A 24,315-nucleotide genomic window follows, 5' to 3' on the forward strand; every position below is an offset into this window, starting at 1 on the left:
CATAAGAGCCTGTGACAGTGAAAAGGAAAAGCAAAAAGCTGCCCATTGGTGAGTCAAAAATGCAAATCCTGAAAAGCCACTAGACCAGTTCCTTTTCCTAGACAAACTCCCTGAAACCCTGGGCCACAAAGTCAAGCAAGTTTTACTAGCCTGATCTGTTATCTCCTCCATGACCAAATCCAGAGGCTAAACTTTGAATATTCAAAGCAGGAGGCTTGTGGCACAGCTATGAGACCTGGCACGCGTGAACAGTGCTGTCCGAGCTGCTGCTGCTCTTTCAGTGGCAGGGCAGAGATGGGGAGCAGCCCTCCTGTCCCACCACGCGGCAATGGCATGTGAAAAGCCACGGTTACTCATACATGGCATCCAGACATGCTCCTTTCCTCCACACAGCGTGTTCAGTATCTTCACAAATACCATCCAGCCATATATATACCATCCATACCATATATTCTTGGATTTGACTAATTTTGGCAAAGTCCTGCAAAGGGTATATTCTTGGATTTGACTAATTTTGGCAAAGGCTGCTGGTAGTGCTGATGGGAAGAATGAGGTTTCCCTGCCTGCAAACGGAAATGTTATCCTCAAATTTGTATTCCCAGATGCTTCTCAGGTCTTTGATGCTGAATCAGTGATATAGCAAGAAGGACCTGTTTTGGCTGCTGAGAGACAATGCCCGTTCCTCAAGACAACATCCAGCTTTTCGCGTGGGAGACACCACTCACTATGGTGCTCTGTTACTGCAGGTCCCACTGTCCACCCTCTGCAGCCCTCTCCTCCCCTCTAATCTGCCCCTGTGGCTGATACACCTTCTCAACCCTTTTTCTGCCTGTTTTGCTGCCTCTCTCCCTTCCCCCAACCCCTCCCCCAATAAGGATGCTCTTCCAGCATCCTTGGGGAACTGGGAGAGGAGAGCACATGAAGGATGCTGAAAGATCATCCTTGCTCTCCTTTACATGCTCTCCTGTCCCAATTCAGCAAACCCTTCTCCCTTTGCCATTTGTCCTTATCTACCTGCCACTATACCACTCTCAAATATTTTCAGCTTTATAGAAATCTTGTATGTTTTACGACTTAGTTTTGCGTCCAGTATGCAAATGTTATTGCTGTCCAAGAAATACCTAGAAATAGCACAACGTGACACTTATTCACAGCAACTAACTCCTCCTTCTTGGACTCATTCCTGGTGACACCTTGCCAAGCAAACTGTTGCTCAGTGTGGGTGATGGGGACATAACTGGGTCTATAAAATCCAGGAATCCCACACTGCTCTGGGTCTCTTGGTACACACAGACCCGTTCATGAAGAAGTAATTGTAAAATGCTGCTTCCCCTCACTACACAGACAGATACAAAATACCTGAAAAGTTGCTGCAAATCAGTAAGCTACTGTAGGTTTACTGTGTGATTAAATGGAGATAACAGTGCACTTCAAAGAACTCGCACCAAATTCCTGAGGTGCCATTTCAATGACTCCTTTGGCTTGGCAGAAGCCCTACCAGGCTCTGCTGCAGAGCACAGCCTTCAAGCACCGTCCTCAGGGCCTTATGGTGAGCCAACGGCCATTCAGACTCTGCCAGCTCTCACAGAGGCCCCTTGCATCTCCTTAGCCTTCAGGAGGAGCTGAAAATCATCATTTTGGGAGGTGCCATTAAACCTCTAACATGTTTCGTGGCATGGAGGTGCTAGATGGCATGAGTGTACCTGGTCTCAAGGAGACTGTTGGGTTCCAGGCTTCCCAGGGTGATCTGAGAATGCCACACCATGAGGAAAGCCATGCAGCTGAGATCCAGTCCAGGTGTGGGGTGGGCGCAGACCTAGAAGTAGCAGTGCTGTAACTGGGCTTACAAGTCAAGCCTCTTGAAACCTGGGAGGAGCGAGAGGAGTAAGCGCTGAGCAGCCTTGCTGAGGATGAGGCTTCCAGAGGAGCAGGGGCTTGGGTTGGTTTTGACATGACATGATCCCTACTGTCACCTGCAGAGCAAAAACCCTGGGGGTGGTTTCTGAGAAGTTCCTGTTTGCATTGGTGTATAAAATCAAGGCCACAACAAGGAGTGTGTTCAGGTGGTGTTCGCAAACTCTGCGAGAACAACACTTCCAAAAGCAGGAGGGGGAGAGAAAGAGCCAGGCACTGGGTGTGTGCTTGCTCTCCTCTGCCCCAGTCGCCTGAGAGATTTCTCAAAGCTGTCACTGAGAGCTGAGGAACTTGGGGCTGGAGAGCAGGACACACTTTGCATCTCAATGACCTCCAAATGACTTTCACTGCTTTACACTTTCATTTCCCGAGACACAGATTTAGAGGCAAGTTATTTGTTATTTCGTGTCAAGACAATGGAATGTCGCTCTGCCGCCAAATCCTGATTTCCTTTCCCAGATATCAATCACTTTGCACTTACCCTCTACTAGAAAAAAAAACCCAAAAAATCAACAAAAACAATTACTACTAATTGAAATCTGCCTGAGTAAATATCGGTGGAATTGCAGGGAGGGGCTTTTAAAGTCCAGGCTCACGTGTGCCTGTTCTGCAAGGGCAGATCAGCCACCTGTGTTACACCCACTAACACCTGCAAGGCATCTGCAACCACATCCAAGCAGGACCAAGAAAAAGGTAAGTATTAGCCAGGCAGCCCTTCAGTGCTTTTCGGATGTTAGGAATGTAAATGGTTGCCACAGGCCAGACCAAAGTCCCGCTGAGGGAGCAGTCGATGCCATGGAAGAGCCTAAGAACCGAGCAAATCTGCAGCAGCACTTCTCCTGTCCTCCTGGCTCCCAGTTTCCCACCCACAACACTGCAGGCTGGAGCTTGAGATGGGTTTTCACAGGATCCTGCCAAATTTTATGGATGGAAAGGACTCATCATCTTATCCGGCTTCTGCCTTATACAACCACAGAACATCACCCAGTGAGTCCTACCTCAATAATGTGGCTTGCACATTAAATTTTCCTCTAGAAAGGGAAATACTGATTTGATTTAAAGATTTCAAAGGACAGTGAGACCATCAGAACTGTGGGCAGATTATCGTGCAGATTATACACCTTCACTATTAACGATATTGTGTATTACTTCTAATCAGAATCTGCTGACCTTCAGTTTCTATATATCAAATCTATGGTCTTATCTAGACTAGGACTTTCGTTGATGATCCTCTGGATTTGGGTGGAAGAGGATGAACTGGGTCTCAGCAAGGATGGGAGCCTCTGAATCTTCAGCCAGAATGCCAGGAAATGACTCATAAACTGAACTATTTTTGCAGCGATTACCTTTTCTCGTGGCATTTTAAAAATTGAATTCTGAGCATGTAGGAAATGACATGTTTTACATTCAGACACGAGGAACATATTTTATGTGTTTCACTAGTACAACATTTTGAACTTTAAATTGAAAACTCTGGCATGTATTCAGCAATGGAAAAGCTAATTTCTTTCCCTTCCTTTTGCTGCTTGTAGTTTTAATTGCTAGTTTTTTAAACGGCCATGCCCACTAGCACCAAAAAATACATAGAACAGATAAGTAACACAAACACATAGCTACAAATTCCTCATACCCTCATATTGTACGTGTGCCACCAGTACTACCTATCACATACTTCACAAGTATACAAGCCTGAGCACCAAAAAGCACAATAATCTGCTCATACAAAAATTTTTTTTCTTGTAAGAAAGTTGTGAAAAAACTATCATAACCTGCATCTGGCTAACAATACTGGTAATCCAGGAAAAACTCCTTGACCTCTTGAGTTGAAACATAAATGAAACCTGCATGTCCCTCAGGGTGCTGGTTAAAAATTGTAGTGACGACTAGCAAAGAAAACGATTTTTTTTCACTTGAATTCCTTTTCTTCCTCGTATAGCTGAAGAAACCCCGGCAACTTTCTCTGTGAAGAAGAGGCCCTGCACTTAACCCAAGTAACCACACAGTAGTGGTCCTTCTCAGAACTAAAGCTAAGGACTTGACTGCAGTCATGCTCCCTGTGTTTTTGGTGCCCTGCAAGCTTTCCCATGCTTAAGCAATGGCAGAACTTTTGATCCCATGAATATGCCATAGAAGGAAAGGCATGCAGCACAAATTGATGATCCAGTGAAGTATACCATCAGTGCTCTGCTGGAAGTTAGCACTGTCCACTGCCTCCTCCTCGTTGTGCCACCACTGGCTTCTACAACCCTGCAGTCCCTTCTGCTATTAAATATTAACTATTCACAATGAGATGGGTGATAAGGAAATGATAAAATTAGAAATATGGCTAAATCTTAAGTAAGAATACATGATTTGTTTTAAAAGGAAGTGCTAAATTTTAACATGCTTTCTGCCATACACACTTGGTAGAGCCTTTAAAAGCTGTATTGGCATTTCTTAGAGATACTATTGGAAATCCATATCCACAAAATTGTATTTCTTCCTGGAAATATAGGCCAAGAGAAGTAGGTTGTTCCTAAGTGAATGACATTTTCAGCATTTACAGTATTCCCCCCGCTCTGAATATTTGCTTTACCTTGCAATTAATGTTCTGCATTTTTCTTTATCAGGCAATGCCAAGAAATGCTAGAGTGGGCCCGTGCTGATCACAGATGCCGTAGACAGAGAAAGTCACTCTGAGCCAGCAAAACCCAAACTCTGGCAGGGCCCACATCTGATCAACAGTGGCATTATCATAATCTTCAACAACTGCATTGTTTATTTAGCAAATCTCCCTCAATCCCTTAACAAATTAGTCTGGAAGCCACCAGCAGGATTAACTTCAGAAATTCTCCCTCAGATCGCAATTGCGTCTGCTCAGATGTCACAAGAGATGGACATTTGCATAAGTCATACCCAGCCTTTATTACCAATTGCATTTCCAGTGATTTGACATTAGGGTCTGTCTTTTCCAACCAACTTACTTACAAAACACAGCCCTCGGCAGGGGCAACCATGCCCTGGTGCGAGAGGTGCTCCTCGGCACAGGGTGTAATACCTAATACCTATCTAAGAATTTAATTGCCAACCACTTTTCTTGACTGTTCAGGTTAAGAAGTAAACGATACTGGATGTTGTCCTGGATACTTGCAGGGCAGTCTTTCACCTTGGGTCCAATGACTAAAAGTTATGCCTAGCTGGTGGCAGCTATGTGGCTTTTCTCCAAGGAGCTGGCAATCCCTATTCAGTTGCAGGCATGTGCCTGCCTCATAAATCAGCCGCAGCGCTGGCAGCCTCGTTGGCAGGCTCGGCAGGGAGACCAAGAGCTGAGCAAACAGGGCTTTCGTGCTGGAACGGGAGCCTCCCGCCCGCGGGGCAGCGCGGCGGCAGGGTGACACGGCGCAGCCTGCGCTGAGCCGCTGCGTGATGCTCCTGTTTGCCTGTCGGTCCTGCGGGGACGGGACGCCATGAGCCCAGAACTTCTAACAAGAATTAGTTCCCTTTACAGGAGAGAAAGCAGTAACCAGTGTCACCCGTGTCTTTTGGCACAGCTGTCACAATCCGAGTTTCACTAAAATGTTGATATCTGCCTCTTTTTTTTCCAAGGCAAAGTAGCAAAATCCATTTTTGGTCCTGAATAAAGGATGTATTTCCATAACAGGTGAATTTGTCATCATCAGAGAGGGTCTGTGTTTTCAGAAGGAAATGAGATAACCTATCCGTCAGCTCCACAGGCACCCAGCGTGGGGGCACATGTACTGTAGCCAGGAGGGCTTGTGCTGGTCTCCATAGCAGACCATCAGAGATTGCTGTATTTCATCCCACCCTTTTCAAAACAAAGTGCTACATTAATCTCTCCAATGCAGAGCAGCACCACTCCCACTGCCTGCGACTGCCCGTGATGCTTGCGCGTATGCAAGGGGTTTGGATTAAAGGGCAGGTCCTGGGTTTTTTAAAGGGATCTCTGCATCCTCAAGTCCTTCAGAAGTGCTCTGCCTCTGGCCACTGCCAGGCAGTTGCGTGACACAGGCTCCCAGAGTCAAAACAGAGGCTCTAGTAGAACAAAGGCAGTGATGAACATTTGAGATGTGATATAAAGATAATCCTAAAGATAATTCTGCTGATGAGTTGCAGGGATAACGCATGTAAGAATATGAGAAAATACAGGGGTTGTACAAGACTGAACCCAACCGCTTATGCTCGCCACATGGTCAGCTGAAGCAGGTGCTCCGTGTGAGCAAGGCACGCTCCAGCAAGACACATCATGATAAATTTGTGCCACCTTTTTGCTCCAGTGTGCAACTCCCCCCTACACACCTGCTGGCCGGCCCTGACGGCTGCTGCGCACCCCCCGTTCCCATCACCTCTGCAGCTGCCCCGCGAGGCTGCTGCTTCCCAGCTCACATCTCCCTTGGGAGCTCAGTGGGTTCATCGGGCTTTCTGTCAAGCCTGTACATTGTTGCCTGTATCAGGAATAGTGTGGCCAGCAGGAGTAGGGAAGGGATCGTGCCCCTGTACTCGGCACTGGTGAGGCCGCAGCTTGAATCCTGTGTTCAGTTTTGGGCCCCTCACTACAAGAAGGACATTGAGGTGCTGGAGCGTGTCCAGAGAAGGGCAACGAAGCTGGTGAGGGGTCTGGAGCACAAGTCTTATGAGGAGCGGCTGAGGGAACTGGGGTTGTTTAGTCTGGAGAAGAGGAGGCTGAGGGGAGACCTTATCGCTCTCTACAACTACCTGAAAGGGGTTGTGGCGACGAGGGTGTTGGCCTCTTCTCCCAAGTAACTAGAGATAGGACAAGAGGAAATGGCCTCAAGTTGCACCAGGGGAGGTTTAGATTGGATATTAGGAAAAATTTCTTCACTGAGAGGGTGGTCAGGCATTGGAACAGGCTGCCCAGGGAGGTGGTGCAGTCGCCATCTCTGGAAGTGTTCAAGAAACGTGTGGATGTGGCGCTTCAGGACATGGTCTAGGGGACATGGTGGCGCTGGATTAATGGTTGGACTTGATGATCTTGAAGGTCCTTTCCAACCTAGTGTTTCTGTGATTTCTGTGATTTACCCACCTTTCTCCTTTTGCTAGACCAGAAGCTGCCATTAGACTGGAGGTTTGGAAGGCACCTATTGAAAAAAGCCTTTCAAGCAAAGAAACTGGCTTAAGTTTTCTGTTTCATTTAGAAAATGGGGGGGAAAAACCCCAAACCCAACAATCTTCCCTTTACATCTCCAAGATGGCCAGGTAAACGTTGCCATTTTTATCTCAAGGCCTTTGTGCATGTCCATTATAGAAAGTTTTTATCCTGAAGCTGCTAAACACCAGGCCTGTTGTAAAGTGCTTCTTATTTTTTATTTTTTGCTTAGTATCATGGTTTAACCCCTGTAGGCAGCTAAGCCCCACACAGCCGCTCGCTCACTGCCCCGCAGTGGGATGGGAGGCAGAATTGGGTAAAAGTGAGAAAACTCGTGGCGTGAGATAAAGACAATTTAACAGATAAAGCAAAAGCCGCGCACGCAAGCAGAGCAAAACAAGGAATCCATTCACCACTTCTCATGGGCAGGCAGGCGCTCAGCCATCTCCAGGGAAGCAGGGCTCCATCAAACATAACAGTTACTTGGGAAGACAAACACCGTAAATCTGAATGTTTCCCCCCCTCCTTCTTCCCCCAGCTTTGTATGCTGACCATGACGTCATATGGTACGGAATGTCCCTTTGGTCAGTTGGGGTCAGCTGTCCCAGCTGTGTCCCCTCCCAACTTCTTGTGCACCCCCAGCTTACTCACTGGTGGGGTGGGGTGAGAAGCAGAAAAGGCCTTGACTCTGTGTGAGCACTGCTCAGCAGTAACTAAAACACCCCTGTGTTATCAGCACTGTTTTGGTCACAAATCCAAAGCATAGCACCATACCAGCTACTATGAAGAAAATTAACTCTATCCCAATCAAAACCAGTACACTTGGACAGGACAAAAATTGCACATGGAGATGGAAGCGTGCATGGAGTGAAGGTGGGTGGTTTGAAACAGACCTGCTGATGCTTTTTGTTTTATTTTAACAGTAAGAGCACTGACAGATACTATGCTCCATTAGGTACACTCTCAACTTATGCCTCTTCAGATGTTTTTTGAATAACGGGCAAATAAAATGACTTCTGGGGAATGGCTAGCTCTAGTAAGTAGAGAGAGAAGTTTGGGCTGCCAGAAAACATGTAAGGACATCAGGAAATTGTACTGCTGAGAAGCTCCATTAGTCCATCTACAAGACCAGAGTAAAATGCATGCCAAAATAAACAAGCTGCTGGGGAAAAGGGTAGAGTACCTCAAGATATACCTCCAGATTTTTATTGTTTTTTTTAAAGTTGTTCCTGTGGGCTTTTTCTCAAGATGCTGTCATCTCCAGGTTTCAGGACACTCTCCTTTTGCAAATGAACCTCCATCGAAGGCCTTGACTTTTCCAGCCTGAGTGGAGCCCACTTTGAATCCTGTGTGAGGGAAGCTGAGGCTGATGGAGACAGCAGTGATGACCATGGCTGGCCAGGAATGCTGACATGGTGGGGATCAGCATGAGGAAGGATGGGCAGTAAAAGGGGACAACAGTTTCCCAGAAACGGTGGACCTGCTGAAGCCTGATCTCTGCATGGTCACAGGAGAGGGCAGGATTTTAGCAGGGAACAGCGGTGTCAGGGGAAACTGATGGTGCAGACCTGCTCCTTGGATGTTGAAGGTGAGTGGAAGTGAAGCCTCTGCCGAGCCCTACTGCCAAGCCCAGCTGCACAGAGATCCTATATGACATTCCTCTTTCTGATCAACATATTGCCTAACTACAGGAACAGAAGCAAATGAAGCCCTCATCTGCCCTGGGGCTGCTTTTTAATTCCTGTCTTTTCCTCCCTGACTATGTCTCTCCTTCCACCTCACCCCCAAGTCCTAGGCAAGTGCAGATGGGATCTGTTCTCTGTCCCAGGCCTATCTGGGCTGGTAGCAGTCCCAACTCCACATTGTCCTCAAGACCCTCAGCTGCCCCCCAGCTCCATCCAGAGCCCGGCAGGGCACACAAGCTCTCCCCAGCAGTGCTGCAGAGCCACCACTTAGATCGCATGAGCAATCGGGGCCCATCGAGGTCTCCCAAGATATGGAGCTGGTTGGTTTTACCCAGACATATGCTACTGCCCGGCACCAATGACCAGTCTGTGGGGCACTACTAATGTTCTACGGTATGGAGGATTTGTGCTTGCAGGCGCTCTGCTGGTGCCATAGCACAGCTGTACAGACACAGTTAAATAACCCTTTGGGATCAGCTTCGCCCGAGGAACCCACAGGTGAGGGAGAAAGCCTCCCTCCTGCCTGCTGGCTGAGCCAGCACAAGGGGAGAGCTGCAGCACACACCCAGGGTATGGAAAATCAATTACAGCGTAGGTCTTGGCACTAAAACAGAGAGTGTTTTAGCACTTGAAAACAGCTTTTAGCTAGTGGGTGAGGGATAGACCCATGTTCTCTAGAAAGGAAAGGTACTGGCAAATTCTAGTGCGAGTGGGCTGAGAGCTAAATCTCTACAGCATTAGCTCAGACTTCGGCGATACTCAAGCTCCAGCTTGCCCCTGATGAAGGACAGTTAACTCAAGAGAAACCATCACTTTCCACAGGCAGGAGATTTTTGAAAGCGTATGTGAGTCTGATTTAGAGCAATGCACGTCGCAATGCGCTTTGAATTCACAACATGCTGAAGATCAGCCCTAAGCAGCCCTCACTTCTTTTAAGTTTATCTCCAACTGAAGAATTTGCCTGTTTTCTCCGTGGCTGTCTTCAGGCTAAACGCAGGTCTGGGCTCTGCCAGGTGGGAAGCGCACAGCGATGGAAAGCAGCAGGTCCCTGCTAACTGTAACCACTGTGAAAGGGTGGGCTACTCCCAAGACAGTCAAGCATTTGAAATAACAACCACAGCACTCTTTATGACATGTACAGAAGGAGTGAAAGAACAGCGGCTTACTATCAGTTCTCAAATATGAGAAGAAACCTTAGCCCAGTTATGGAAAAGGGGTAACGTTTGTCCTGAGTATCTCATCCTAGAAGCCTGCAGGCTCAAGTGACCAGTACAGCTGGGACACTCTCCAAGGCACCCATCATTTTTGTACCTCCTGACCATGCAGAGGATTCAACGCACACACACTGCCCAGTCTTACAGTCCTTACTTTTGTGAGTTATTCTGTGAGTCATTCAGGGATTTGTTCATCCCATCCCCCAGAATTACTGTATGTCAGTGATAGCATGTTTCCCTCTGTCCTTCTCAGGCTTTCTGTCATTTAGGTAAAATTATCCTGTGCTCCCTTAAACAGACACAGAAGGAGCTTCCACCTACAGAACAGTTAATGTCCTCAAGCGACTTTGATGTCATATATGTATAAGTAACATATAAGATACACAGTATATAAATATACATGTACATGCCCTCTATAATTAAAGGAACATGTCCATACGTAAAACATTTTTATCTTGTGCCAAATGCTGAATTCTACCCTGAGGTAATGAGTCAGGAAAAACATTAACATAAATTTGATGGTATATCTCAAATTCTCAACAAAATTGTGTTTCTATCAGAAGTTTGGGAGAGTGGCTTGAAGTTTTCAATTAATTAAAAACACCACCCACTATTGGGCTCATTAAAATCTCCTGTCCCCAACACTGCCTTACAATCATACATGCTCCTGTACATGCAATGAACGTCAGATAGTTCATGTGGTATTATTGATACTGAGCATTGTTACCAGCAAACATCCTGGTGGTCTTGCTCCTATTCCAAACAAGTATCAGGATGGCTAAACCTATTGACTGTAACTCATGCCGGCAGGCTCAGGAGAGCCAAAGGATAAGGACCAAACTCCATCAGAGGCTGACTGCCCTCTCATCATGTGGAAAGGAAACACAGTACCAAGGCAAAGAGGGCAGCTCACATTGCTGCGGCCTCTTATGCCAGCTATTCTGTGAACAAGCAGCAGGTTGCTTCCATTTTTCATCAGTTTTATTTGCCAGGCTTAAATCTTCCCCCTTCTCCCACCTTTCCTTCCAAACCAATAAAAAAAAATCCCATTTCTTCTGAATTTCTTATCAATATATGTATCTCTTGAGAAAGCAGGCCACATGCAGGTCAGCTTTAATTTAATACCTCCCATGGATTTTAACAGCTGCAAAACCAGGATCCCAGAAGGTAACATGTTTGAGCTAACGGAGTCAACGAGTAGCTTTCCTTGCTGCCTTCCCCCTGCTGTCAGCAAACATCTATAAAGGCAAGAAACACTCCTAACAGGTAAACTGATACCTTGCTACTGGGTAGCTGACAAGACTTTTAATATGTAACTGAAACTAGAGAATGGTTATAAAACACTCCTAGTTCACTTCTGCTCTCTTATAGCTACTAATTCCTTCCCCTTGGTGTTTTCCCTTCCAGAAATTCAATACAGAGCCAACACTTCCTTAGTACAACATCCCTGTGCCTCCCTTAGGCACTTCCACTGAAACCAAGTGTGTCAGCTGTAACTGGGGGAGGAAGCACCCAGTTCCATCAAACAGTAAATGAAACGACATTGTTTCCCTTCCTCCTCCAATACGGTTTGTTTCGTTACCGCAAGGTTTTACAGGGCCCGCACATACCAGGATTTGTAAGAAAGCGTCAAATACTTGAGCTGATAGAGAACTGGTTGGATGCTTCTCTGCAAACACGGTGGTGCAAAGCCGGCTCTGGACTCGCCTCTCGCCAACGAGGCTCCCGTGTTTGTCCCTAAGCGGCAGAGGACCCTCATGATAAGGAGTTAATTATAAAGCAACATTTTTCAGCAACTCGAAAGATAAATATTACCAAGCATATCGCTTCTGAGCTGAGTACAGAAAATAATTTGCAGGAGTCACTTCTACACTTACTTCTTGTTTCATTATCATTATTACCAAACTGGCTTTGCCCAGGGTGGCAGCATCACCAGGATGCTGCAGAACTGTGTTCTGCCTTAAGGAAATAGCTGCTGCAGAAGTTTCCCACCAGAGTTTCCCCCCGCATCCAAGTCACTCACTCCTGGTGTCTAAATTCCAGTGATGCTCACCCAAATATCATCCACAGAGCTGCAGGTGCCAAAAAAACACTCAACCTTTGCTCATATCTGACCACGATCAACTCAGATTGCAGGAACAGCTTTCAGAGCTGTGAAAACTCATCTACAAAAATTTGCTTTGGACTGAAGTGATTTAGATTATGTATCAAAGCCTGTTAGTCATTCTCCTCAAAAACTAAAGATGAAAAATTAACCTTGGCTGTGATGAAATCTAATACTCCTTATGTGAATTACAGCATTATCTGAAAGCTACAAAGAAGACCAAACCCTTTTTTTTCTTGCTAGATGATGTACGAATGTGGAAAGAAGGAACTAACCTGTAGCTTAGTTTTTAAAAAGATACTTTAAAAAAGCTTAACGAAAAAGGAACTGGGAAAGAAAGATGAAGCTAAGAGAGTACTCCAAACACTTCCTGTAAACGTAACGGGAAAGTTTTGAATTGCTATTTATTTGAACCTGCACCACAACATGTCTCACATTTCCAAGGCAGGAGGAAAAAGTCCAGCTCAAAGAAGCTCATCACTGCCCGAGGACACAGTGGTGGGCAGGAAGAGGACAGGCACAGCTGTAATGACAACAGTAGCAGGATGAGCAGCCCGGCAGCACTCAGCTGTAGGAGTGTGAATAATAGGAAAGATTCGAAATGTCTGTATGGGTTTTTCTGTGCAAAAAAAGCACAGAATTGACACAGCAAGGGACTGATGAACGGAAAGGTGATCATGTTTATTAATTAAAGAAAACCTGCTGATGGAGCAAAAGGCAGATGGAAGGAGATGAAACTTGAGTGAGGGATAAGAAGGAGCAGGTATAAACACCTCTCTCTTTAAGCGTTTTTTAATGCGGAACATAGACAAATGAATAAAATGGATCTCTACGGGTATCTGCGACGATGGGTTATGCATTTCCCATAGCCAGTATCAGAGAAGCTCACCGGCCAAGCAGTCGAATGGAAGAAGGGGCAAGAAGCCTCGCAGGGATGCTGGTGGCGGCAGTCTCTGTGGCCCCGCAGACAGGGATGAGGCACTGCTGCGAAATGCCAGAGCAAGCTGGAGGTAGGGATAAGGGAAACAGCTCAAGGGAGCTGTGCCTGCTCAGTGCGGAGAAAAGGGGCTAAATTAGTGATGGGATGAAGACCTGACACTGTGCGGCAGGATTTTGGAACGAGCGGAAGGATGCAATACCTGCAAGTAATACGAGTGCATAATTTAAGCAAACTCATGCGTTTTGGGTACTCTGTTATTCAAACATGTCTTAGCTGAGTCAAGTTTAGACACAGCATCCCATTTATCTTGGCACAACCCAAATCCCTACATTATCTCTGTCTTTTCAACCTCCTCACAGGAACTTTACTTCCAGCTTTGTTAAAACATGAAGTAGCCAAGGAACTGCTTTGCAAATAAATACCAGCCAAGGCGAAGGCTTAACCCCGCTGCGGGGTGCAAGGGCTGCCTCCGGCTGCCGCTGCCCCACAGCGCCGGCTCCTTCTTTCACTGCTACAGTGCTGGTGCAGCATAGATGCTTCTCAGACACGCTGGAAAGTCCTGAGAGCATGCTAAATACATATAAGTTAGCATATCCTACTTGTGTTTTTTACTCAATATTGTGAGTTCCCCTCTTCCAGCCCAAATTTAACCATTCTGGAATAAATACTGCTGAGTGGAAGGTGATAACCTCGGTGTCTAACACAGACAGCAAAGGGCACAGTGCTGCTCTCCACACAGTGATCCTGCTTTTCATCACTTTTACGTCATATGGGTGCAAAGGCAGTGGAGTCAGTGGTGTTTCCTGGCACGGCCTCTCTGCTCTCCCTCTCTCCCCTGCGCTTCCTCCTGTGCAGCAGGGACTGGCTCATTCCCCCTTGAAAAACTGGGGCAGAAGAAGGAAACAATGACAGGGTCCACATGTTAATGATAGGAAAACACCAGCTGCTAACACACTCTGCTACAAGCCCTGAAAATGAGGCAGGGGTTTATTTTTAACATCCGTGTCAGATCTCTTTGCCTTTTAAAGAGCGTCCTGGGGCTGCCTGGTCCTCTTATCTGCTCGGCTTCAGTGAGCCGCTGCCGTGGCTCTGCTGTCCCTGCAGCTGGGCCCTCCTCTCCTTGCCTGTCCAGCAGCCCGAAAGCTTTAGTGGCCCTCCACCACCTCAGCAAGTGCTGCTTACTCTGCTGAAGTGTTTTGCTAATATGTAGACTATGGAAACACCACACATTGCAGTTTGGAAGGAAGAGCCTCGCAGTGTCCATCAAGTTTTGCTTCTATTTCTCTGTGCTCCTGATAGTAGAGAGCTAAAAGAATATTCAGAGTAAAACTAAGAAACTTTTTTATTTCCTCAATAAAATATCCTTAGACCCTACCTAGGAGTCCAAAGAAAATTTTAATCCTCACATTCAAACTGCCACACAAACTGTGATGAAAGGATGCAGCACTGGGAAATAAAGAACTTGCTGATCATATTAATCCTTCATCTTCCATTCAGCTTCCTACACCAGTATCCGGTTTCCTTTTTAACAGCCAACAATGCTCCTCTATTTCCTTACGTGATCCCCCATAGTGCTATCATGTCAGACATAAAAGCAACGCTTCTCAGTAACTAAATGAATTCTCTAATTTTTGTTATAGATTATAGAAGAGCTCTGACATCTATCTGTAAACAGTGACACTGTACACCCTAAAAGCACGCTTTTTGGTTCATCACAAAATGGCTGGTTTGCACAAAGCCCCTGCCTTTGGTTCAGTCAGTGAATCTGCTCCTGACAGCTACCAAGGACGCAGCTGTGGGATGGGGATCCTGGAGCCCACCTCCGAGTGCCATGGACTGTGTGCAATGATGCTTTTTGCATTTATCTTGCGAATCTTTTTATATAGCAGACAAAAAAACGATTTAGTAAGACAGCCCTTGATTACTGAAAAGTGTCAACCATTTAACAACTGAATTTTTCAAAACAGAGAAGCTTGCGCTAGCTAAACCGGTCATTTTACACAAAAAAAAGACAGTTGTAGGAAAGAATTTTCCTTTACTTCAGAAAATTCTACTAGTGGTTTGCAGTTACTACACTGAAGGCTCCTGTGCTGCACAATTATTTAAAAAGATAAAAATCAGTGATTCAGTTGTTTTAGATACACTGACACTTGTGAGGGTTTAAAGAACTGAAAACTAAAAGTGTTCCAAGCACCTGAAGGTCTCCCTGGTAGTACTTCTGAAAAGGACCTACTTATTAAAAGGTCTCATTTTGCTTTCCTGAGACAAAACTCAAAAGCCCTCAGAGGGAATTTTTGTCCCAGGCAAGGTGAGGAAGACCAGTACTCTTTGTGCACAGCTGTAGCAATGTGCCTGGTTAAAAAAAATAAAATTCAGGTCACCTGCATATATCAGGTCACAGCTAAATGACCCACGCCTCTATTACTTCATAAATAATAGGGTTATCACCAACACAATTAGTCTTACCTTATTGTAGTACTGCACCTGGACCGAGTGCCACTGCCCATCGCTGACCCCTCCAGGAACAAACGGTGCCACCGTAGTGGTTGTCTCCCCTGCAAGGGCAGGCAGAAGGGAAAAAATAAGTCAACAACCCTTCAAACTCTGCTCTACACTAAACCAAAACACAGAGAGACCCTCATCTGGCACAGGGTGCAGCCACCTTACCTCATCATGGAAGAATTTGGGTTTTTGTCCTGCAAGACAGTAAACATCCCCAGTTTCATGGAATTATTTTGATGCACAAATACAGAAATAGCTTCTGGCGCATTCAGGTGAATTATGTTACTTTTTACTATGCTTCTGCAGAGTGCGGTAGCAGATGCATTGAGTAGATACAGCTATTGCTGAACTGGTCAACTGAGGAAAAAATGTAGATTAATTTTTCTGGATTTCTACCAAAAGCATCAGTTTGAGGTTTTTTTATTATGATGACTATTGTGCTGGGATATTTTGTCAGAGAAGAGACACCAAATCCCCTTCAGAGCTGAGAAAGTGAAATCCAAAAGTACTCTAGTATAAAACCCACAGACAGTAACCTTGGTCCCAGCAAAATTTTACCAGTGATTAATGAAATTATTGTCAGCCTTTCAGTATTTAAATTTGAAAGCAAATCCTTGCCATTGCAACTGGAAAGCTGAAGCTTTTAAGTCAGGTCTGAGTCAGCAGAACCAGCTCAGTAACCAGGCATATCTCTTCCGAGGTAGCAGCAAAATAAACATTCATGTTGAAAGTACAAAAAAGGCCTGGCACAGAGAAGGGATTGCTAGATTTCAACTTTTTTTCTTTCTCTTTCTTTGTTTTTTTAAACAGTTGGAAAATTCTACATAATAAACCACAGGAAAAATAACCCCCTCCCATAAGCAAAGAAAGTTCACAGTATTGTTGAGCTTAAAATGTACCTTCTACTCTCTATTTGCAACAAATACTTCACCCTGTGTGAAGTATTATTCCTGTGTCCCCTACTGTCCTTTAACTACCATCCTATATACTTCTGTTATTTAAACAATACAGATTTCAGTTTAGCATGTTTGACATCTTGCTGTGATGTTTTTTATCATTTAGTGATAAAAAATCTGTGGTAAAAATTAGGGTTTTTATTCGGCTAACAAGTTTCTGAAAAAGAAAGATCAACTGTCTTCAATCCTTTTGCTTTGCTTACTGTGAAAAAGTTGTTGTGACAGGTAAAACAGTCAGATCAGATGTCCAAAACTTGTACTGTTTGTTAAAAGCCGCTTACTATAAAACTATAAACTATAAAAGATAAACCACTCTCCTTCCAAAGAAAATACCATTCGCAATATACAGGACCAGACCTGCTCTCAGGTGCAGCAGTGCAAATCTAAATTTAGTTTCACGTATTTAAAAGAGTTCCTCCACATTTAAATGCATATAAGTGCAAGTAAAATTTATTTTTTCTCATTCATCCTCAGGGTGCCTTCCGAGCGATTTGATTCAAGTTTAGACAGGCAGAGCAGACCTACAGACGAAAGCACATCTCTCTGACTGCAGCATGTTATTACATTACATTAATCCATTCAAAAGCCTGTCTTAAAATCTAATTTGGACATCTGCAAGGTAATAAAGGGGAAATGAAACCGGCTATCTTCAAGCCAAAGGGCCCAGATATGCACTTAAGCATCACTGGTAAATCGATGGGGTCACACAGGATTTACCATGAGGTCTGATGGCAGTGACCGTCGCTGGCCATGAGTGTGCAACACTGACGTGGGCTGTGTCTCTGCTTCTTCTGCTTTACTGCTTGCAATGTCTCACTTTTCACAAAAATAAAGAGTTGACTAGAGCCCACATGTCTGTTCTGAATACGAGTAATAGGAAATAACAGGATTATTTCCTGAGTTACATGCCCGGTACAGAGGTACAAACATCTCACTTGACCTGCACGTAACCCCACTTGACCTACGCGACAACAGCCCTTCCCAGATATTTGTTTCTCTTGCAATGGAAAACATCCCCTAAACCTGTGACAAGAGCTTGTCTGCCCTGCTGAGATTTAGGCAAGCCACCAAAGCCTTCCCACCGAACTCACAGACCTGCTCCTGGGCTGAAGCAGGAACCCAAGTGGTCCACCTCAGCAAGCCTGCTGGTGGCTTCAACATGATTCACTGTACAGCTGCACGCTAACAGCTGCACCTGCTACCTCGTCACGGAAATCACCACAGGAGGGCCTGAATTTCTGGATGGAACTTGGACTCTTTTAACTTGGGAAATACCTCTCTGCTGAGACTGGAACTGGTCAGGGTTTGTTCTGATCACACTTTCATCAGGAAGAGCTTTGCCACTGCCAGGGCTGATTTTCTCGGGGAAATCTCTCCCCTGGGAAAAGCCCACAGTGGCAGGGACACATGCCACCTTGAGCTTCACTTGCCTTCCCTTCTCTCTGCTCCCACAAGCACCAGAAGACGCTGGCTTTGTCCTAGTGCAGAAAGCAAGCAAACGCCAAAGCCTCCGTTTCTTGTTTCCCAGCCCACTGTAGCAATAAGCGGGCAGCTTAGTTCTAAATTCCTTGTGGGTTACAGCTTTTTCGCAAGGGGAGGTGCTTCCACTGGGCAGCAGTGGATTCCAGTGATGGCATTGCTCCTCACCAGTCCCCTAACAAACAGCAGGTAGTTTTCACTTGTCTCCTAGCTTTTCCTTTGGCTTGCGTCTATTTTTAAGATAACATTTATGCACCTAGTTTCACTGATGGCATAGTGTAAAAATGCATAAACACACGATGTTTATCACAGTGTGATAAAATGAAGTCTCATTTAAGCAAACACTGGCTCAGAGGCCAACTTTCAGGCTAGCACCAAGCTTTTATAGTAGTCATAAACTCCGGCTTTTATAACTGATATGTTGACAAGTTCCTGCCTACGGCAGCGAGCGTTACCGCCACAAACCGCTACAATCTGGAGTACTTCGCAACACCCTGCAGTTCAGTTGTTCACTGAATAATGTCAGCTGGTTACTCAATTAACGAGGAAGCAAATAGCCATATAAAATCATTAAAGTGCATTTCCAAACGGCTTGAGAGGATGTCCTGACCGCAGGCAGAAATGTCGAGTGACACCTCACCTGCAGAGAACGTGAGCTGGATCTGCTCCTCGATGATCTCCAGGGCAATGAAGTCGTGCTTCTCGTTAAAACGCCCGTTGTAGAGGAGGAGAGCATTCCTCTCCCTGGTTGCAAACCTAGAACACAGAGACGAGGGGTTAGCTCATGCTTAATGGCTTGTGAATTGAAGACCGACGGTCAAGTTGCTCAGAAGAAAGGCAGCATCACAGTTAGCAGAAAAGCAAGCCTTTGCATCTTCCTTCAGACACAAAATTATAAAATTTAGCCAGTGGCAGGAAAAATATGTTCTTTCACAATCGATAGAGGCAAGCAAGATGGAAATTACAGAAATGTACTCTGCAGAGATCTTCTGCGGATGCTGACCCTCACAAAGGGTAAAATTAGGCAGACGCACGATGCAGTGTGAGTATCTGACACTCGCCAAACAGTAGCACCTGCTACACTTTGCAAACAATCCTAAAGGTAGGAGGCATTTTCACATAAAAGAGGGGATCCTTGCTGCCTGCTTGCTGTCTAAATGCTACAGGGTACATGGGGAGCCTCAACTGATTAAAAAGACCTGATGGGGACGCAAGGGGGGGGAAAAAAGATAAGAGTTACTTTAATAATGCCATGTAGACAATCAGGGTTCATCAATCAACACGTCAATCAGTTGGAGGAAGGAAAATAAACACTTAAATAATTCCACTAAAGCAGTGCCAATGGGTGGGTTTTGGTTTTATTTTTCTTGTGCTTCTAAATATGGGCTGCATCACACATTTCCTGCAGAAAAAGAGGCGATCCCACTTTTAAAAAAGCCTAGTTTTTTTGTCAGCGCAGAACATTTTTGCAAATGTCTGTGTGTTATGTGTGTTTTATAACTTTTAATTGAATCCTATTATCTTTGGGGATTCACACACAGCTTTCATCTACTTAGAAATGCAAAATTTTTTTTACAAAGACTAATATTATATAAAGAGAGAAAGAGAGAGAGAAACCATGGGAATTTCTTGTGTTTCCAAATGGCAGCGTAGTTTGATTTTGTATCTTGAACTTCAGGAAATATGCCTGATTTAAATTAACCCACTTTTCTTAAAAATGAATCAAATGCTGAACACAGCTAATGAAAACTTCCATAAACAGAAGAAATTATTCTTGTGCCTGTCATGTCACGTCTACTAGCAAGACTCTCATGTGATGCAACAAGACCTGCACTCAGAGAATGTGAAAGAAGAAGTATTTGAGAACATCAAGGTCAGGTATTTGCAATAAAAAGTTCCAAATCCAAAGAATATTTTTTAACAAACGTTGTTTGTCAGACATATGTATGTTGTGGATCACACCAAGTAGAGACCTTTCAGAACCAGGAGCCTGAATCTGAGCTACATTAAAATGGGAATTACTGTTTTGAATACTTTTAATCAGTTTTGAAATATATCTTTAGTTCTAAATTTATTTAACATAACATAAAATATTATAGAACCAAAAGGCAAACTGAATTAATTAATGCAATACCGACGATATATTTAAATATTATCAAAACACTGATTTAGTTTTCACTTTTCATCATCAAACATTTCACCCAAAGGAACACAGTCCCTGTAAAACATTTCCCAAGACTGTATTTTTCAGTGGATAACTGCTTCATCAAAACATTTTTCACAGATCTATCCAGAATGTATATGAGCAAAAGAAATAAGAATAATGTGCTTCTTTAGTGGGCAAAAGACTTAGTTTGATTAGCAACAACAGGAATCTTAGTTCTGTTTGAATATATTTTTATGATATGGTTTCAATTTTCTACCGTATTTTTAACTATTAAACTATTATTTATTAAACTATTGAATTATTAAGCTATTTTTTATATTTCTTTACTCCGTGTGTGTTCAGTTCCACTCCTTGCCACTAGTCAAAAGCATTTTTTGTATCATACTATTAGTTAAAGCACTACTGCTTTTGAGCTTGTCTGCTTATCACCAGCTATGGAAAAAAAATACTGTTTTTTAATAGAAGGGATATTTTTAATCTCAGGACATCACAAACAAAAGGGACTTTCTTAGAGAATTTTGAATAAATACTGAGAAAATCTCTCCACTGACACTGTCTCTTGGAGTGAAGGAATAGCAAGTGTTGGAAGGAAGCAAGGAGGACGTATAATGTTGGGAGCAGAAAGACATGCCTGGTCAGTAACCTAAACACTGTTTGTAAAAAAATCACCTTTTAGTTATGAGACTGGACAATGCAAACACCCCGCTCTTTGCCAGGAGCAGGTCATGAGTCACTTGAGGCTGAGGGAAACTATAAATCCTGGGATTTAACGAATGCTCCCAAATCACAAAATATGTAACGGCAAATCATCGTCTAGACAAACTGCTAATTCTTGCTTATCCTCACATAATGTTTTCCACCTGCACTGAAGGAAAATAAAAGCCAAAGAAATAACAAGTGTAAATAAAAGTGAACTTCAGGTATGAAAAGCTAAATGTGTCGTTATCCCAGACAGCGTGGGATGAGCCCCATGATGTTCTAGACTTTTTCTAATCACACTGAGTAGACCGAGCAGTGTTTAGCTCACGACTAAATGAGCTTGGTTTTAAAGACGGTGAAGAAACCCTGCCGTAAGCACCACCTTGCTACAGTAGTTTGCTGTTTCTCCGTAACCCCTACACAGAGCATTAACTTGAAGCACACTACACCTGAAAGATCTCTTCCTGAAAGACTGAAAAATGACACCACATGGCTGGGGGGACAAGCCAAGGGTAGTGCAGGTAATTTATGCTGGCAGCCAGCCCAGACCGCTCCTTTATTTGCACTCACTGTAGGTCTGGCAAGTCCAACAGAGCCTTTTGCTCCTCAGCTTTCCTGTGTACTTAGACCCAATGCTCTAAAATGATCTTCACAGGCACCTCTCTTCCTTGCCTCGACTCACGTGCACACCATGCCTGTGCTTTCTGATTTAACCAACATGTCAAGATCCCATAAAATTTCAGACCTTAGGATTAAGGCAGATGAAAGATAAAATGGAAAGAAGCTGCCTGGTTCCCGACAGATGGAAAACACCAGGTAACTGCTGGGTGCTGGATGGGACGCGTGCCTGGTGGTGTCCTCCCTGAGCACTTTCTCTGGACAGACTCACAAACATGTCTGTCATTGTGGCTGTTGTTGTACCTATCAACAAATCCCCGGCTGCCCTTTGGGGTCGGGGCTAACACATTTCGTGCTATTTATTCACAGTCAACCGTGAGGGAGAACCAAAGGTCAATCCTGACCCGCTAAACCATGGGAAAGCTGCAAACCCACCCCCTCTCTGGAGAAGAAGCATGTGTGCACCTGGAGCTCTTGGCTCCATGGCAGGCAAGCCCTATGCCTGACCCAAGAACTCTTCTCCAAAAGAGGGTTTTTTCCCCTGGGACGAGTCAGCAGAAGAGAGACCTGGTCCCCACAGTGTGGCCACCACCGTTGCTCCCCTTGCCTCTCTGTGCACCCCCACGGGAAAAGCGACAGTCAGCTCAGGAGAAGACTGTCCAATGTGGGGACGTCAGGGCAGATGGGATGGGGATGAGGCCAGTCGTGTCTGGACTCTGGGATGGGACCAGAAGCAGAAGCAGAGTGTGAAGGCCAAGAAGAGAGACGTGAGGAGCTGGGACAGCTGGGGTTGTCTGAAGCCCGAGGCTGGGAACCAAGGGAGAGCAGGGACCTGAGGAGGACCAGCTGTGTTCAGCCATGGCCTGACAAGACCGGGTCCTCTCACAGGCTGGGAATCAGGAGAGGGGAAGAGTGCTCCCAAACAAGCTGCACGAACAGGTCGGCTCTGCAGCCGGCCTGAAAGTCAGGAGGTCATGGGCACAACTAGAAAAAGTGGGAAGCGCACCACCCACCCTGACATCTCTCTGGCCAAGGGCTGCTGAGAGGTGGCGAGAGTGGCCTTGGTGTCCCCTCGCCCTGCGCCATCACCGCACGTTGCAGCAGAGGGAGGTGGGGAGTTAGCACCTCAGCGGCATCCTCAGCAGGGCAGAAATCAAGTGCTTTCAAGCAACACGACTGCATCCCACTCGCAGGAGTCGCCATCGGAAACCCCCAGTGACCTCCACACGTAGGTAATTTGGTAGCTGACAATATTTAACAAACACCCCCCTCAAGCTGAAGCAGAGAAGCCACCACACGCAGAGCCCTTCCCCACTGGGACTTACATGAGGGAGACGGTGAAGTGGAAGCGCTGCCGCAGCCCCTTGAAGGTGATGAAGGACTGCGGGGGGAAGCTCCTGGTGGTCATCTCGCAGTATGGCCGCTCGTATTCGCCCGGGGGACACTCGCACTTGAAGCCCCCGATCAGCAGGTTCACGCAGGTTCCTCCGTTCTTACACACCCCCGGAGCACAGCGGCCGGAGCGCGCGTTCACCTCGCAGTACTCTCCTGCAAGAGGAGAAGCAGAGCTCAGGGACAGCAACACCTCACTCCAGCAGCGAGCTGCGGCATGCAGCTCGCAGCTACCCGAGTGTTTCTGCTAAAGGCTAAGCTGCTTCCGAACTTCTGCACACCTGACCCCCTCTGCCATCGAAGTACGAGCCTGTGATTGCAGGGGGGGAAGGATGCTGCATCGCCTTTCAAGTCTGAATTGTCAGGGGATGCGGGATATGATGTGCTGAGCAACCCTCTTGCAAATATCCAACACGGTGGCCCTGGTTTTCAGATTCCTTGGCCGCTTTCAGACCCGGTGATAAATATAAAGTTGGTGACAGATCTATATGGGAGGAGGTAACACCACCAGTTAAAAACTTGCACGCTCCCTGTCAAACAAAATATGTGTAAATTGTTCTGGCCTTTTACTATGGGTTGGAAACTGCGTAACCAGGTAAGTGTTTGCACTTCGCCTCGAGTGGAATTTGGCTTTGCTGCCCATGGCGGTGGCAGGGCGTGGCTGAGCTCGCGACAACACTTGCAAAATGTTTACAGAAAGAATAAGCAGGATGCTGACGACGTACGTATTGCTTCCATCGTTTCCCATGTATCCTGCAGGTGACAGCCATTTTCTGAACCCTTCAGAGACGGGCGCAGTAACTCTCCACAGAAGTCAAGGATTCTGCATACTGCTCGCTGAAGCTGTTTTCTCCCAAATGCTTCATCTTTATTCAACACAGAAGTCTGTATTAAGATGTGTTAAATGCAATACTAAAGAATGAGGCGTCTTGCTTTGTATATAGGCTGTATTTTTTCTTGCGTTTGCCCAAAATCTGAGACTGAATTGCAATTTAAAAAAAAAAATGTTGTTCACTTTAAACAACTCCTGGAGCCAAACTTTTGGCTGGGACAAAAGCAGCTGCTCAATTAATCATTGTACAGAAAGCTAAACCCTCTATGCGAGTTAATTAGTTAACATTTATGTTTTGTCATGTGTCTTCCTAAGGTATGAAGTGTGTTCAGATCCTGCACATAAAACTGTTCAGAGAAACTGAAGATGGCATATATAGTTCAATTTTACCCAGTACCAATGTCTAACAAATAAATGTAGAGCAAAACTACTCATCACAGCCAGCTGAAGGAATGAATACATCTGCAACAGTTCAATATTTGCAGGATTACTCGCTACCAGATTATACAATTGCATTAATTCAAGCACGGTTAAAATCGTGTGAATACATTCCTGGAGGAAAGTAAAAGCAGCAGGAGCTGTGGGCAGTGACTCACAAACAAAAGCAAATTAAACCAGAAAGTTTTGCTCCAGTCGCTGCCCCAGCAGCCCTGCTCCCACGGGTTCCCACGCCAAAGCCGCCCACGCTGGGCAGCAGGCTGCAGCCAGC

At 45.3% G+C, this 24,315-nt stretch overlaps 1 protein-coding gene across 1 annotated transcript in view; it reads right to left on the reverse strand.

Annotated features, from left to right (window-relative positions):
* LOC104619283 (cadherin EGF LAG seven-pass G-type receptor 1-like) overlaps positions 1-24,315 on the reverse strand; it is a gene marked incomplete at both ends in the record, with an annotated part of 69,170 nt that overhangs the window by 24,475 nt on the left and 20,380 nt on the right. Inside the window, 3 exon segments of the mRNA XM_010285101.1 lie at positions 15,428-15,516; positions 18,539-18,654; positions 22,708-22,930. Coding sequence (XP_010283403.1) covers positions 15,428-15,516; positions 18,539-18,654; positions 22,708-22,930 — 428 coding nt within the window.

Source organism: Phaethon lepturus, unplaced genomic scaffold (assembly GCF_000687285.1).
Source record: "Phaethon lepturus isolate BGI_N335 unplaced genomic scaffold, ASM68728v1 scaffold15814, whole genome shotgun sequence".
NCBI classification, from domain to species: Eukaryota; Metazoa; Chordata; class Aves; order Phaethontiformes; family Phaethontidae; genus Phaethon; species Phaethon lepturus.